This window comes from Furipterus horrens, unplaced genomic scaffold (genome assembly GCF_987537825.1).
Source record: "Furipterus horrens unplaced genomic scaffold, mFurHor1.1.pri manual_scaffold_3, whole genome shotgun sequence".
Taxonomy (NCBI): domain Eukaryota; kingdom Metazoa; phylum Chordata; class Mammalia; order Chiroptera; family Furipteridae; genus Furipterus; species Furipterus horrens.
This window is the reverse complement of record NW_028327173.1, coordinates 167,016,997-167,033,375: the sequence shown is the minus strand read 5'-3', so window position 1 is coordinate 167,033,375 and position 16,379 is coordinate 167,016,997. Positions and strand designations below refer to the sequence as shown.

The 16,379-nt window shown below is 37.7% G+C and overlaps 1 protein-coding gene across 1 annotated transcript in view; it reads left to right on the top strand.

Moving 5' to 3' along the window:
* The window catches only part of CSNK1G1 (casein kinase 1 gamma 1), a 130,288-nt gene that overhangs the window by 80,939 nt on the left and 32,970 nt on the right, over positions 1 to 16,379 (top strand). Inside the window, exons 5-6 of the mRNA XM_090270753.1 lie at positions 8,459 to 8,610; positions 10,228 to 10,462. Coding sequence (XP_090126879.1) covers positions 8,459 to 8,610; positions 10,228 to 10,462 — 387 coding nt within the window. The remainder of the gene's footprint in view (positions 1 to 8,458; positions 8,611 to 10,227; positions 10,463 to 16,379) is intronic.

Genomic DNA, 16,379 nt, shown 5'->3' with positions numbered 1-16,379 from the left:
GAGCTGATATAAAAATAATGGGAACCAAGGGGTAGATAAAACAGATTAAGCTGCCTGGGTAGCAGGGGCAGGGGATTTATATCCTGGAAGAGTGACAAGATAATTGCTAGAAAAAGTAAATGTTAACTAAAAAAGCACATGGCTTGGAAGAGGTAGGATATGGAGCACAGAGAATAACGTTGGCAATCACATGAATGAAAGGGGACAAAAGAGCAGAGAATGTAGGCAGCTACTAAAGAAGAGAGCAGTGAATCTGCAGTCGGGAGATCTGGTTATGTTTACTTGGGCAACCCTGTTACCTAGGAAAGGTCACACAGCATCTCTCATGGCCTCTATCTCCTACGTGAAATGGAGTTACTATTAGTAGTTCCCCTTTTTTCTTCACAGGATGGAAAAGGGCTACTTATGTTAAGAAAAACATAATTCCAAGTTATCCAAAACCAAAATAAAGAATTTGCCTATAAATGGAGTGGGAGAAGAAAGAGGCAGGAAGATGTCATCAGACTTCCTGTGCACATTAGACAACTTAGGTGACTAATTTTATTGGTCATTTCATCTATTCAGAAGGGCATGTAGTTTTTTCAGAGAGGGGAACACATTTACACATTTATATTTGTTTGTGGGTAGCTTTCGTTGCTATTAATATAAGTAATTTTACATAGTTCACCTACAAAATACACAGAAGAAAGTCAGTGTAGAACTACAACTATGCATTAATCATTCCCATAGAATTCAAACAAGAACTACTCAGAAATATTAGTTGTGTTAGCATTCCCTGCACATTTAAAATCTGATTATTAATTTGCCCTGACTAATGGGGCTCCATGGGTTGGGCATCATTCCGCAAACCAAAAGGTCACCAGTGTAATTCCCAGTCAGGACACTTGCCTGGGTTGTGGGCCATGTCCTCAATTGGGGGCATGCAAGAGGAAGCTGATAGATGTTTCTCTCACTCATCGATGTCTTTCTCCCTTTCTGCCTCCCTCCTCTTCTCTCTAAAAATAAACAAAACCTGATTAATTTGTTTTGCTCTGTATATATGTGTATTTAGCATTTTGAGGCGAGATTTGTGCAGCCCAAATAGAAAATTCAAGTGGTGTTTCAGTGAGCTGCATTTACTTGCTTAGTACTTATTCCACCCTTATCTACCATGTGCTTGGACTAGCGCTAAGCACTGACATACAAACGTCATTAACACTTAGTAGTCACTACCTTAAAACAGTCTTCCAGCAGTAAGGAAGTTAGCCACATGGACGCAGGAAGTGTAATGGGAGTGGAGTAGGATAGTCAGGAAGGGGTTCACTGTACTTTGAGTAACTTCTTTTATTTTTCTTCTCATTCCTTCTAAATGCTTACTAGAATTTTGAACTTTTAGTTATTGTTCAGATATGTGTTAAGAGGAATTCGGCATCCCTTTTTGGCTTTTAAAATTTTGTCTTTTTGCTCTGGCCAGTGTGGCTCAGTTGGTTGGAGCATTGTTCTGTGGACTGAAAGGCTGCAGGTTTGATCCCCTGTTGGGGCACAGATGGGAGGCAACTGATCGAGGTTTCTAATTCACATAAATGTTTCTTTCTCTCTCTCTCACCTTCTCTCCCTCTCCCTCTCTCTTTCCTCTCTCTTTAAAAGCAATGAAAAAAAAAGTGTCCTAGTATGAGGGTAAAAAAAATTCCGTCTTCATAACTTAAATCACAGGAACTACAATTCTAAGTAAAGTGGGAAATTTTCAGACACTGGGTTATTATCCCTTAAATTTACCAGTTCTGAACCGAGTTAGTCTTTTTGGACACAGAAAGAATCCCCTACCCCCAACACCCAAAATATAATACTTTTTAAATGGTTTTTATCTTAGGTGCTATCTGCTACAGAAGGAATCCATCTTCCTGTCTTGGGCTTTCTTTCCTGACTCCTTTGGATAAATAAAACTTCGAACTTTAAGATTCAAGGCCTTGGAAGTTGTGTGTGTGTAATAGAGAAATGGTAAAAGCGCAGTTTCTGTGGCTCACTGCCTGTCCTCACCTTGTCTGTCCCCCCCCTCGCCCCCGCCTGCTTGCCCGCATTCAAGTTTGAGCTCCTGTTAGCAGCATATGTCTAGCGATATTACAGTTCCCAAGAGGCCTATGAACAAGATGAATATAAAACATTTTTCATTGTAGGACACACAAAGTAATCCTGATTTCTTAATTCTGGGTGTAGCTGTTCTTTTTATTAAATCAACATTTTGAGTAGATTCAGATGTTGAACTGGTTCATATTGTAAAGAGGCATTTTTCAGAGTCAGAAAAATGAGAGGGATTCTTTTCTTAAAAGAGAAACACATGTATTGTTTCATATCTTTGTAATAATGCCTTGTTTTAATAGAGTTATTTCCTGAGTTGTAAAGGCTATGCTTTCATTTTCCACTTTCACTTCTTCCTGTGGAATATCATCCTGTTTTATCTGCTTTCTTGTTAAGTGGATTTGTTTAATGTTATTGATGACAATTCCTGGATTCTCTTAAACAATAAAGAACATTGAGTAGTTGTGCTGGAAGCCACTACCATCGATGGGACCAAGGATAGTTTAATTTTGGAGAAAAACTATCCTTTCTTTAAAAATTAAAAAACAAACTAGAAAGAAATTGCCAAGGAGGTTTTCTCCATTCCTGACTTTAGAAGACAGTTATTACCAACATAAGCTTATTTTTTCATAGAATATTAATATAGAAGTTGTTGTTTTTTTTAACATCCAGCTATTAATGTAGGTGTGGGACTTTGAAATTGCTTCACAGGTAGGTAATTTAGTTTTTCAAAAAGATGAAAGGCTAATTATTAGGTAATAATGTGATCAAATTACCAAAAGCTTCAATGTGGTTCTATTTCAGTTCTCAGCCTGATGTGCATTTAAAAATATCTCTACTTAGAGTAGTTACTGTTCAAAATGCATTATGGAATCTTTTTAGGTAACAGCTTAGATGATAAAGAAGCCATTATCCTTGATTTGGTGTGCTTAACCGAAGTTAAATTTATGACAGAGTGAATATTGGCTGTAGTGTTGTACACCTCACTTCCTGTTTTATGCAGCCTGATATATGTGTGAGCCATATGTCAGCAGGATTATAATATGTTACTGATGGATGGAAAACTGTTTCATAGTACCCTGCAAAAATATACAAGATATAACATGCTGTTTTGGTTTATAAGCAATTTAACCTATGGCTAAAGAAAGTACAGTGAAATCTATTGTAAGTCTTTCAGAATAGGAAAATTCAGAATTCGTTTCTTTAATTTTGAAGGAAGAACTTATTAGTGCTTTATTTCCAGAATAGATGAGAGATTATAAAACTAACTTGGTTTCCAAAATACCATGGATTGAAGAATTCAGTATATATCTACCTTGCCTACCTCTTTCACTTCATTTTTATTGCCTCATAATTATTTATAGGAAGTACCTTGTTTACCACATGTATAGTTTGTGGTGTATTTAAGTCTTTGTCCTCATACCCAATCTTATTAAAGGATTTCACAGCATAATGTTGATGAATTAACATTTTATTAAGCAGTGAATTAGAGGTGGCTCTGCAAAAGAAGAATAAAATATAAAATACAAGAGTTCTCATTTAAATGCAGCCCCAGGTGATAAATAATTGCTGTGCGATAATCTCTGACCAAAGAAACAGACTTTCATAGTAGCCTACATCTGTGTTTCACCATCAGCATTGGCCACTTTATGGGAAGTCATGCAAGAAACTAGGCACATAAATGGAACTTGCGTGGGCGTCTTTCTGTACAAGTAGTTCTAATAAATTATGGCTATGTCTCCCAAAGAGACTTTTATACTCAGCAGTACATTTTCTATATTTAAGAAACTAAACAAGTCTTTTAAATAGCCTTAAAATGATTTTCTTCATAAGGTATTGAGTCTAATTGTTCTGATGTGAAAGAACCTGTGAAAGAAACTGGTCTGTCAGTGGTTTCTGAGTATTCATAGTGTATTAGTCATAAAACAAAGCAATGCCCTTTATTTTTACCCTCTAGATAAAGAGTTTTCCAGCCAACGTTGCACTTCAAAATCCCCTGTGGAGGTGTGCTTCTGTTTTAGTAGGTTTGAAATGAAGTCACTGTATCTGTTTTTTAAAGTTTTAGAGGTGTTTCTAAGAGACACACTTCCAGTTGAGTACCACTACCAGCTTATATTTGAACTTGTACCACACATATTCTATATAACATGGAAGCAACTTTCATTCATACTGGTTCTATGGCTTTACAAAGACTAGATCCAATCAATACTTGGACTTGAACTCTTCCTATGCTAGTACTGGGACATAGTGCATCTTTGAGAAAAGCTTCAAAGCCCCTCAGTAATCTAGAAATTGTCTTGAGCATACAAAAGCCTGCCAGGGTATTGTGATGCCTCGGGGTATTTAATAAAAGAAACAGTAATGTAGCCAACAGGAACTTCACACATCTTTGAAATTACTGGGCAGGAGTCACAGAAATTTTAACCATCACTCAGAATGCTTTTGTGATTTCTTTGTAAACATGGACATTTCTGACAAGAGATGCCTAGATTTGGTATTAAAGATTGTGAGGAATAAGAAGAACATTTATCTCATTTAAACTAATCCTTAAGTATTGGCAACAAGTCTAGGAAATAATGCCAGTATTTTATTTCTAAGCAGGCCTGACTTTTACCTTGTACTTAAGAAGGAGGATATTGTGCCCAGATATGCAGTTTAACCAACTAAAGGAATAATACGCTTGTTAGTTACGATTAAATTTGCCTATAAAAAATCTAACGAACAGTAATTCATTCAAGGTGCAGAGATTGATTTTTCGTTTGCATTTAAAAAGTCCAGAGGGAAGGGAATTTCAACACTGGTATGGTTACTTTACAGCCATCAGGGATTCGGGTTTTTCTCTCTTCTTTTCCCATCCATTCTTGGCACTAACTTACATCCTCAAAGTGTCTGATAGTTCTAGATGGCTTCTGGAACTTCAGCCGTCATCAAAGGGACATAGCTCCAACTCAAGTCATCTCCCTTAAAAGAGCTTTTCTAGAACCACTTCACTCAACAATATTTTTTTAAATTGTTTTTCAGCATTCAATAATCTCTGTTTCCATCTCTGGTCATTCCTATTATTAAGAGAGGCTGGAAAGATATAACTGGGAAGGTTGCCATTCACTTTAATTAGTTCTGTTGTTAAGAAAGAAGATCTGTTACAACCTGTTTTGAAGAAATACTTATATTAGGAAAACCAATTTTCTTAAAGATGTTATTTATTTACTTTTAGAGAGAGGGGAAGGAAGGGAGAAGAAGAGGGAGAGAAACATGAGTGAGAGATACATCGATTGGTTGCTTCTCACATGCCCCAACTGGGGACCTGGCCCACAACCCAGCCATGTGCTCTGACTGGGAATCAAACCGGTGACTTTTCAATTCTCAGGCCATCACTGAATCCGCTGAGCCACACCAGCCAGGGTAGGAAAATCAAATTTCAGTGACATAAAAAACTATTTAGAGTATAAACTTAAACTTAAAAGATCCCCAAACTATCATGTTAATAAAAGCAATAAATCTTCCTGGCTGGTGTAACTCAGTGGATTGAGTGCCAGACTGCGAACCAGAGGGTCACAGGTTCAATTCCCAGTCAAGACACATGCCTGGATTGTGGGCCAGGTCCCCAGTTGGTGGTGTGCCAGAAAATAAAATAAAAGCAATAAATCTTCATGATAGTGTTCCCTTTAGATTTCTCAGCAGGATTCATTGGGAATAGCTGTTAGGTTTTAGAAATTTTAAATAAACTGAAGAATGAGTTCTTCAAAACAACAGGGAGAAAGACGTTTCAAATTAAATCCTGTTTCCTTTTGGAGATAGGGAGAATCAAAATGACCACAAGGACAATTGAATGGAAGTTTATGGAGCTAGCAGGAGTGGGGTATACTATATGATCTAAGCCAGGAGTAAACTTGTTAAAACACTCAAATTGTTTAGTATTTAGATGGAACAAGATAGACTAGTGCATGAAATATTTAAACACACATATCAAGCAATGAATTGTCCTAACTTTAAATATATAAGACGTATCCTGGAGAGAATGATGGGCACAGTAGGTTAAAGTTATTTTTGTTTTGTTTTTTTAATTTAAATGTTTTATTGTTAATGCTATTATAGTTGTCCCAATTTTCCCCCTTTGCTCCTCTACACCTAGCCCATCCCCAACTCCCACGGTCAATCACCACTCCATTGTCCATGTCCTTGGGTCATACATATATATTCTTTGACTAAGCCACTAAGCCCTTCACCTTCTTTCAACCAGTCCCCACCCACCCCACCCCACTCCTCTCTTACAGCTGTCAATCTGTTCCATGTTTTCATGCCTCTGGTTCTGTTTTGCTCGTTAGTTTATTTTGTTCATTAGATTCCACTTATAGGTGAGGTCATATCGTATCTGTCTTTCACCAACTGGCTTATTTCACTTAGCATAATAGTCTCCACTTCCATCCATGCTGTCACAAAAGGTAGAACTTCTTTCTTTCTGCTGCATGGTACTCCATTGCATAAATGTACCACAGTTTGTTTTTTATCCACCCACCTACTGATGGACACTTAGGCTATTTGCAGCACTTGGCTGTTGTAATTAGTGCTGCTATGAACATGAGGGTGCATATATTCTATTGAATTGGTGTTTTGGGATTCTTAGGATATTTTCCCAGCAGTGGAATTGCTGGGTCAAAAGGCAGTTCCGTTTTTAATTTTTTGAGGAAATTCCATACTGTTTTCCGTAGTGGCTGCACTAGTCTACATTCCCACCAGCAGTGCACTAGGATTCCCTTTTCTCCACATCCTCACCAGCACTAGTTGTTTGTTGATTTATTAATGATGGCTATTTTGGCAGGTGTGAGGTGGCATCTCGTGGTTTTAATTTACATCTCTGATGGCTTATGGTGTTGACCATTTTTTCATATCTGTATGGACCATCTGTATGTGGGTTAAAGTTTTAAGTAGTAGATATTGTCTTAATTCATTTGGGCTATTGTATCAAAATATCACACATATTAGATGGCTTATAAACACAGAAATTTATTTCTCACAGTTTCGGAAGCTGGAAGTTCAAGATGAGGGTGCCAACATGGTTGGTTAGGTTCTGGTGAAGGCCCTCTTCTGTGTTGCAGACTGCTGACCTCCTGCCGTATTCTCACTTGGTGAAAGCTGGGGTGGAGGTGTCTCTTTCATAAACACACTAACCTCATTCTTGATGGTTCTGCCCTCATGACCTAATCACCTCCCAAAGGCCCCACCTCTTAAAACTATCACATTGGGCATTAGGTCTCAACATGGATTTGTGGGAGGGGACACAAACATTCAGATCATAGCAGATCTAGTCACCTCTGTCGGTAAAAATAGGAGATAGGAAGATGGAGAGAAGTTTATAGTCTAAAATCTTGTAGGCAAAAACAAGCAGTAGTGACCATATACAACTGTAGAACATGGTATACATAAATGTGTAAGATGGAAGAGTTTCTGCTCTAACAGATTTTTTAAATGTTCTGAGGCCTTATTCATAATCACTTTTCACATGGTGCTATCTAACATATATTTACTGAATACCTCATATTTACAATACACTTTAAGGAGGAAATTTATTCACAAGTTGCCACTTAGTTAAAAAGTCTAGATTTTGGCTTCTTATAGCTATGAATTTCAAATCTGGGGAAAAAGCAGCCTTTCTTTTTTTTCCCCCCATTTTCTTTCATAATTAGTTATCTGTAATCAAACCCTGTCTGTTGACTTTGCTCCTGCCAGTAGAAAACAGGAAACTATGGAGTCTCCCTGTGAGAAGAGGGCCAGGCTGTACCCTCTGTGACCTCACCCCTTCAGTTTGATTTGTACTTGGGGCAGTAGTCGCAGACAGCTCCGTATGTGGCTTTGGCAGTGAGCATAGGAAATGCAAATGAAACCAGCTAATGGAACAGGATCTGTCAGCCTGGCCTTTGAGCTCAGCAAGCCATCTTTTGAACCTATTATGATAGTGCACTTCTGGGCATCCTTGGGGAAGAATAGTTTACACTATGATCTAGTATCAGGGACCATGCTTGGTCTTACGTAGCAGTGGAAATGCCTTTGCCACTGTGGTATTAAATAACTGCTTATTTGAATGTATTTTGCAGTGACATAGCCTTTCCCACCCTTTATAGTTTCCTTTGAAGCTATTGTGCTCAGTTTAGTTCTCCAACAGGGACTGTGAAAGAAAATGGGAAACTCACAAATTGTAATTTTTCTTTCTTTCTTTCTTCCTTCCTTCCTTCCTTTTTTTTTTTCTTTTTTTAGATTTTATTTCTATCTTTCTTAGAGGGGAAGGGAGGGAGAAAGAGAGGAAGAAAAATGTGCTTTCTTTATATCTACTGAGTGCTGATGCAGCTATCTCATATTTTGGTTTTTGTGTTCCTCATTCTGCACCCCATTTCCCCTCTGCTTTCAGGTGAAGGTCTCCCACAGGTGTATTACTTTGGACCATGTGGGAAATACAATGCCATGGTGCTGGAGCTCCTCGGCCCTAGCTTGGAGGACTTGTTTGACCTCTGTGACCGAACGTTTACTTTGAAGACCGTGTTAATGATAGCCATCCAGTTGGTAAGTTGGCATTGCTGTTCCGCGAAAGGCTATTCAGGTCCTTACCCGCCCCCCACAGCCTTTTGTCCCCTTTGGTGACTTAGGTGATCAGGTGATTTAATGCAAACTCACAGGCTTGATGGCATTCTAGGAAGCTGGCTGCGACCAAAAGGGCTAACCCAGAGAAGTCACATTGCATCTGCTCTTTGCTCTATTTTGAGAATTTGTACCTCAGAACAATACCCTGCCCTTATCTAAAATGGAAGCATATAATTTAGGTTAAGGAGAAAAAGGATGATTAGATGAAGTTGTACAAATGCAAATAATTTCTTAGGTGTTTTATTTATAGGTTTTAAACACATGACTGTAAGGTTTTGTCATGTCCTCCCTCTCCCCTTACTGTCACATCTAAGAAGAGACTGGAGATGTAACCCACTGCCCTAACAATCAGATTCCAAAATTGTGTGACCAAGAACCCGCCTTAGTTCTCTGACCTTCAGTTCACACAGAGATTGACACAGCTGAAAAGGTAGCTCTTTCAGCTCCTACAAAATTATACACCATTACCAGTTTAAGGAGGAGTTAAGACAGTTCCTTTTATTTTTTTTAATGATTTTATTTCTTTATTTTTAGACAGAGGGGAAGGGAGGGAGGAAGAGAGGGAGAAAAACGTTGATGTGTGAGAGACATAGATCGGCTGCCTCTCACACACCCCCAACTGGAGACCTGGCCTGCAACTGAAGCATGTGCCCCAACTGGGAATCAAACTGGCGACCTTTTGGTTTGTAGGCCAGCACTCAATTCACTGAGTGACACCAACCAGGGCTAAGACAGTTTCTTTGAGACGTTTGTCAGCCCCTCAGGGAAGGATGCAAATGCATATTTATTGGTCTGAGATAGTGATGGTTTCCTTCACTTTACAACAAAAACTTGCAAATGTTGGAAAATTGGCTTTATTTTTTGAGTCCAAATTCAAATATCTGTGTTTTCCTTTCTCTACTAAGTAGAAAAGCTGTGTAGATAGACATAAACTTAATGAAATTTGAAATAATTTTATGATTATTATTTTGGGCTCTTTTTACTTTCACATACAAACTGCCCCTTAAACTTTGCTACTAATTTGTTCTGTGATGTCAGTCCAGTATTAACTTCTCTGGGTCTTATTGCCTTTATTTCTGCTACTAAGAGAGCAGGGTTGGGTACTCCTGTTCAACAGAGAGTAAGATGTGGGCAGGAGGTGAATGTGGCAGTGGCCCTGTCTTCAAAGGCTGCCAGCATATTTTGATATCCTGTCTGGGAATAAATACTTCTTGCCTCTTAAATGCTTACTTTCTGAAATAGCATAAAAACACCTAATTCTATTTATCATTTGCAAATTTTAACATTATGAGGTTTAGCTGAACTGTACTATCCCATTCTTTTATCTTGATGTTTGTTATGTGTATTAAGTATGTTATGAATATTACTACCAGAAGATATTTTCTGGTCTACAAGAGTAAAATGACTCTGGGTGGAAAAAAGAAATGAGTTTTATTTTCATTTCAGTAGTTAAAACCTTGAGCTGATAAAGGAAATGTTTTGCTGTATTTTTCAATAAACTTCTTTAGATTATTTCTTTTATTGTTTTTTCTCTTTTAGCTTTCTCGAATGGAATATGTGCACTCAAAAAATCTCATTTACCGAGATGTTAAGCCAGAGAACTTTCTGATTGGCCGGCAAGGCAATAAGAAAGAGCATGTTATACACATTATAGACTTTGGACTGGCCAAGGAATACATTGACCCTGAAACCAAAAAACATATACCTTATAGGGAACACAAAAGTTTAACTGGAACTGCAAGATATATGTCTATCAACACGCATCTTGGCAAAGGTGTGTTTATTTTCTACTCCAGGAAAAGGGCAGGTTTTTAAAACAAATTTTTATTCCAATACCACTTTTTGTCCCTATTGTGCATTACAGCTTTTGACTCTTACTGCTCCACAAGGTAAGTGATTTTTATATTTGAGAACTTAAAATGGTAAGTTAGTGACTTCCCTGAGTATCCTGTTGACAGCTTCAGAATTTTAATTCTTTATATGTTGACCCTTGAACAACATGGGTTTTAACTTCACAGATCCACTCATATGGGTTCTTCTAAATAAATACTTTGTACTTTCTTTATGATTTTCTTAACATTTTGTTTTCTGTAGTTTATTGTAAGAATATTGTATATAATACATATAACATATAAATATGTGTTAATTGACTATTTATGTTATCAGTAAAGCTTCTAGTCAACAGGAGGCTAGTTAAGTTTTAGAGGAGTCAAAGTTACTTGTATATTTTTGACTGCAGGCAGTTGGTACCCCTAACCCCCATGTTGTTCAAGGGACACCTGTACTGTGTTCCCAAATGCTTCGTTTCTTAGCAGTGTGGGTAAATGGATTACTGTATTAAGGTGATAGGATTTGAGTAAATTTAGTGATGAGTTTGGTACTGATGACCTTATAGATAACATCAGGCTGGTATCTTCTTTGGGGAAGAGTATTTCACTAAATAATGGACTAGGCTTGTGTTCACTGTACATAATTCCATGAATAACAATTTAAGGAAGAGCCTGTGTCTTATTTGTTGAAAATATATTTGCTTCTTCGTGAGTCTTGTATTATGTTCAGAATAGACAGTTTGCACTAATATTGCAAAGCTCTAATCAGGGCAAAAATCCTTACTTCTGAGAGGAACTAGTCCAGGGGAGAGTATTTGTGAGAAAAAGCCTAAAGAACAGTGGAGGGCCAAGTAGGCAGGTCCCTGGACCTCTCGTCAGCTTCTCCAGAAAAGCTTCCCTTTTGATCTGTTTTATATATTGGTCTCTCATGGAAGATTCTGTTTGGAGACAAGGTTCTAAGTTGATTGAAAAATATGTAAAAATCACCACCCTAGACATAATAAATGGAATATTATCACTTTCAATAATCTTAGACATAGCTAATTATATCAGGTGTTTAGTATTAATGACCTGTTGCTCTGCCTGGTTGGCTCAGTTGATTGGAGTGTCATCCAGTACACCAAAAGGTTACAGGTTCAATTCCTGGTCAGGGCACATACCTGAGTTGTGGGTTTGATCTCAGTCAGGGCACATATGGGAGGCCTCACATCGATGTTTCTTTTTTCCTCTCTCATCAATCTTTTTTTTTTCTAATCCTCACCCAAAGATATCTATTGATTTTACAGAGAGAGGAAGGGCAGAAAGAGAAAGAGGGAGAGAGAAACATCAATCGGTTGCCTCCTTTAAACACCCCGACCAGGGATTGAACCTGCAACCTTTTGGTGTATGGTACAGTGTTCCAACTAACCGAGCCACCTGGCCAGGGCTCTCTCTGAAATCAATAACATATCCATGGATGAGAATTAAAAAACATATATTAATGAACTGTTGTACACTAATACATATTTTAAAGACTAAGATAATAGCTACAAAGTTGCCTCACTGAGTAAACTGCACAGATATTCAGATGATGAACTAGTATAAGCAAAGAGTAAAAATGACATTGCAAAGTTGTATAATTCAATTTGAGTTGAAATCATAAATGCTGTCAGAATTTTTTCAGTAACCCCATGGAAATCCCCACTTAACTAATGTAATATTAATACTTTAAAATTAGACTACTTATTGTCTGTATCACTTTGGATAAATTACTTAATCTGAAACTTATTTGTTAAATAAGAGTAATATTTCATAAATATATTTTGAGGATTAAATGGACAATATATATAACACAGGTCTCTTGCATAGTGCTCAATATTCCTTTCTTCCTTTTTATGAGACAGACTATGTTGAAAATAGTAAAATCATAATTGCTTGGTTAACTGACAGACTCCAGAAATTGTTGTTCTAATGCCTGCTCCCTGGGCTCAGCAATTTCTGTTCTGATTTTATTATTTTGTGAAGAAAGGCAAGAACAGACAAGGGGAGGGATGGGTATGTATTCTGTTTGTATAAGGCATAGTGTAATGGTTTAAAAAAAAAAAGGATATAAATCTTGGCTTTTTCACTTAAAGCTATGTTATTTTAGTAAATAACCTTCCTCTCTGAGCCTCAGTTATTTCATCTATGAAATGGGTATGAAAATAGTACTTTACATTTTAGGATTCTGTGAAGTAATGCATGTAAAAAGTGTTTAGCATGGTGCCTGATAGTAATAAAGATTCTTTAATGGTAATTATCACTTATTAATTCAACAAAATTTTTAGACATCTTCTTTTGTGAGACTGGTTTCCTTCATCTCTTGGCGTTTATCTCCAAGCTAGGACTTACTAATTCCAGAGTTTTTTAGGTCAGAGCCAACCTGTCACCATATTTTGTCCTCTCAGTATTACAGAGAATACATATAGGTGATTGTCAAATGCCCTTTAAACTCTGGCCAGCTTCTCAAACCAATGAGATTTCCATAGGAACTCCAACCCTGTTGGTTTTTAAATGTGTAGCATCCTCTATGTTGTAATGAAGAAAAAGAGAAGGGCATCTTTAATTGACTTGGAGAAAATTGTCTATTAATTTCGTAAGATAAGAGAATAAGGGAAGATGCTTCCTAAACCTAACATTACCGCATGAAACTAGCCACTGATTAAGCCCTGATTAAGGCAGCCAGCCCATTAAGTATTCTTTAATGGTTAAAGTTAGGGTAAGAACAGTAGGTCACCCAGCTCCTTTCCTACAACAAAATGTGTTATATTTGACCTAAAATCAGGGATATGATGCATGTTAAACCAGGCACATCTTTATGATTGGTTGAAAAAGTTTTTTTTGTGTGGAAGAATTCTGTGTCCTACTGGTCTCATTGGTACTGAAACCTTTTTTCTTTAAAACTGAAAATACCTTGCATGAATAAACAAGGGCATATGGAAATACTGACTTGAACATATGCAGAATGTTCAAGGAAATATGAAAATAAAGCATGGTTCTGGTTTTTACTGTTTTTTTTTTTTTTTTTCCTTTGAGGGTCCTAATGGCTTAAATTATCATAGATTATTTTAGTGCTGAAATATGACTTTTCAGGTTATCTAATTCAACCGCTTTATTTTCAGATGAGGAAATTTAGGCACAAAGTAGGTGATGGAAAGGATAGGTCAGGATCTAGATGACATGACTCCAGAACCATTGTTTTTTCCTAGTATCCCACATTCCACAGCTATTTTCCATGGTTCTGTTTTTGAAAGTTACTTTGTTACTTATTCCAGTGTGCTCAAAGGTTTATTACTCTTTTGTTTTTTGATTTGTAAAAATCTCATGAGGGGGTACCAAATTACTTTATATGAAGGAATGGTGCAAATCAAAGACATGAGTAGATAAGTTATACAAAAGGTAAAGGTCATTTCAACATGCACATACTGCTTTGGTGACCAGGGAAGTCACTCCCTTGGCTGTGGGAAGGCACCCTAAGGCTTAGCTCTCTTTACTGTCCTCCAGAGTGGGCTTGTCAAGGAGATACTCTGCCATGCCAGGTTCAGGGGTCCCCAACCTGTTCAAGTTGATTACGTGGTCACCCAATTCTTTGATAGATTTCGCTTGCTCATCCAGGTAGTGAGTCTCAATGAAGTCACACAAATGAGGGTCATTTTTTTTGGTGGCCAGTTTGTGCAAGTCCAGTAGTAACTGATTCACACTTTTTTCCAATTGTAATCTACACTCTATTGCATTCAGCCCATTCTCTCAGTCATCATGGTCTGGCTTCTTGATATCCTGAAGGAAGGAAGATTCAACCACCTCATTGGTTCTGCAGCTTCATCAGTTTCTCAGCATGTTCCCTCTCCTCATAAGATTAGTGAAGAAAATATTTGGCTAAGTTCTTCAAAGCCACATCATCACGGTCAAAGCAGTAAGACATGGTCAGGTAGATGTAGAAGTGTAGAGCTCCAGGTTGATCTGGCAGTTGATGGAGGCATCCTAGTCCTCATAGTACTGGTGCACCTGCCAGGTGGATGTGGGCATCATGATGGGTAGCTGAGGACAAATGGCTTTGCAGCACTGGAGTGGTGGCGAGGGCCTTGGGGTGGTCCGAGGGTGGTTTGAGGAGGTGGTAGGAGGATGGATCTAGGCTGCTGGCAGGGATGGGGGTCAGGCGCCGGGTTCCCTTCAAGCACTGTTGAAGCAGGAAACCACAGAGACTTTTGGCAGACTTTCATTATTTTTAATAGTTTATTTTTTATTGTATTTTTTACCGTTACCATTTATCCCCCTTATACCTTCTTCCACCTTTCGCCCCACCGCTCACCCCCAGAGTCACCACACTGTTGTCCATGTCCATGAGTCCTTTCTTTTTTGCTCGATCTTTCCACCCCCTCACCTTCCAGAGCTGTCAGCCTGCTCTCTGAGTCTGTCTCTATTTTGCTTGTTAGTTCAGTTTGTTCATTAGATTCCACATGAGTGAAATCTTGTATTTGTCTCTCTGACTGGCTTATTTCACTTAGCATAATGTTCTCCAGGTCTATCCATGCTGTCTCAAAGGGTAAAATTTTCTTTTTTATGGCAAGTAGTATCCATTGTGTAAATGTACCATAGTTGTTTTAACCACCCGTCTACTGATGGATGCTTGGGCTGCTTCCAAATCTTCGTATTGTAAATAATGCTGCAGTGAGCATAGGGGTGCTTACCTTCCTTCGAATTAGTGTTTTGGGTTTCTTCAGATAAATTCCCAGAAGTGGAATCTCTGCGTCAAAAGGCAGTTCCATTTTTAATTTTTTGAGGTATCTCCATACTGCTTTCCACACTGGCTGCACCAGTCTGCATTCCCACCAACAGTGCACAGGGGTTCCCATTTCTCCACATCCTCACCAGCACTTGTCTGTTGATTTATTGACAATAGCCATTCTGACCTGTGTGAGATGATGTCTCATTGTGGTTTTAATTGCATTTCTCTGAGCATATTCTCATATGTCTATTGGCCATCTGTAAGTTCTCTTTGGAGAAGCGTCAATTCAGGTCCTTTGTCCTCTTAAATTGGATTGTTTGGGTCTTTGGTGTTGAGTTTTATAAGTTCTTTATAAATTATAAATATTAACCCCTTGTGAGATGTATCGGTGAATATGTTCTCCCATTCAGTGGGTTGTCTTTATTTTGTTGATAGTTTTCTTTGCTGTGCAAAAACTTGTTTAGTTTGATGTAGTCCCACTTACTTATTTTTTTCTTTTGTTTCCCTTGCCCAAGAAGTTATATCAGGAAAAATACTGCTACGAGCAATGTCCAAGATTTTACTGCCTATGTTTTCTTCTAGGATTTTTATTGTTTTGAGTCTTAACACTTAAGTCTTTAATTCATTTTGAATTTATTCTTGGGTGTGGCATAAGAAGGTGCTCTAGTTTCATTTTTCTGTACATATCTATCCAATTTTCTCAACACCATTTATTGAATAAACTTTCTTAAGCCCATATATGTGCTTGCTTCTACTGTCAAATATTAATTGATTATAAAGATGTGGTTTATTTCTGGGCTCTCTCTTCTGTTCCATTGATCTATGTGTCTGTTTTTATGCCAGTACCAAGCTGTTTTGATTACTATGGCCTTATGTAGTTTGATATTAGGAAGTGTGATTCCTCCAACTTTGTTCTCAAGATCACTGGTACTATTTGGGGCCTTCTTTGGTTTCATATAAATTTTTGAAATATTCTAGTTTCTGTGAACTATGTCATTGGTATCTTGATAGGAAATGTGTTGGATCTATAGATTGCTTTTGGGTAGAATAGACATTATAATTATGTTGACTCTTCCTATTTTTGAACACTGTGCTTCCACTTATTTGTATCTTCTTCA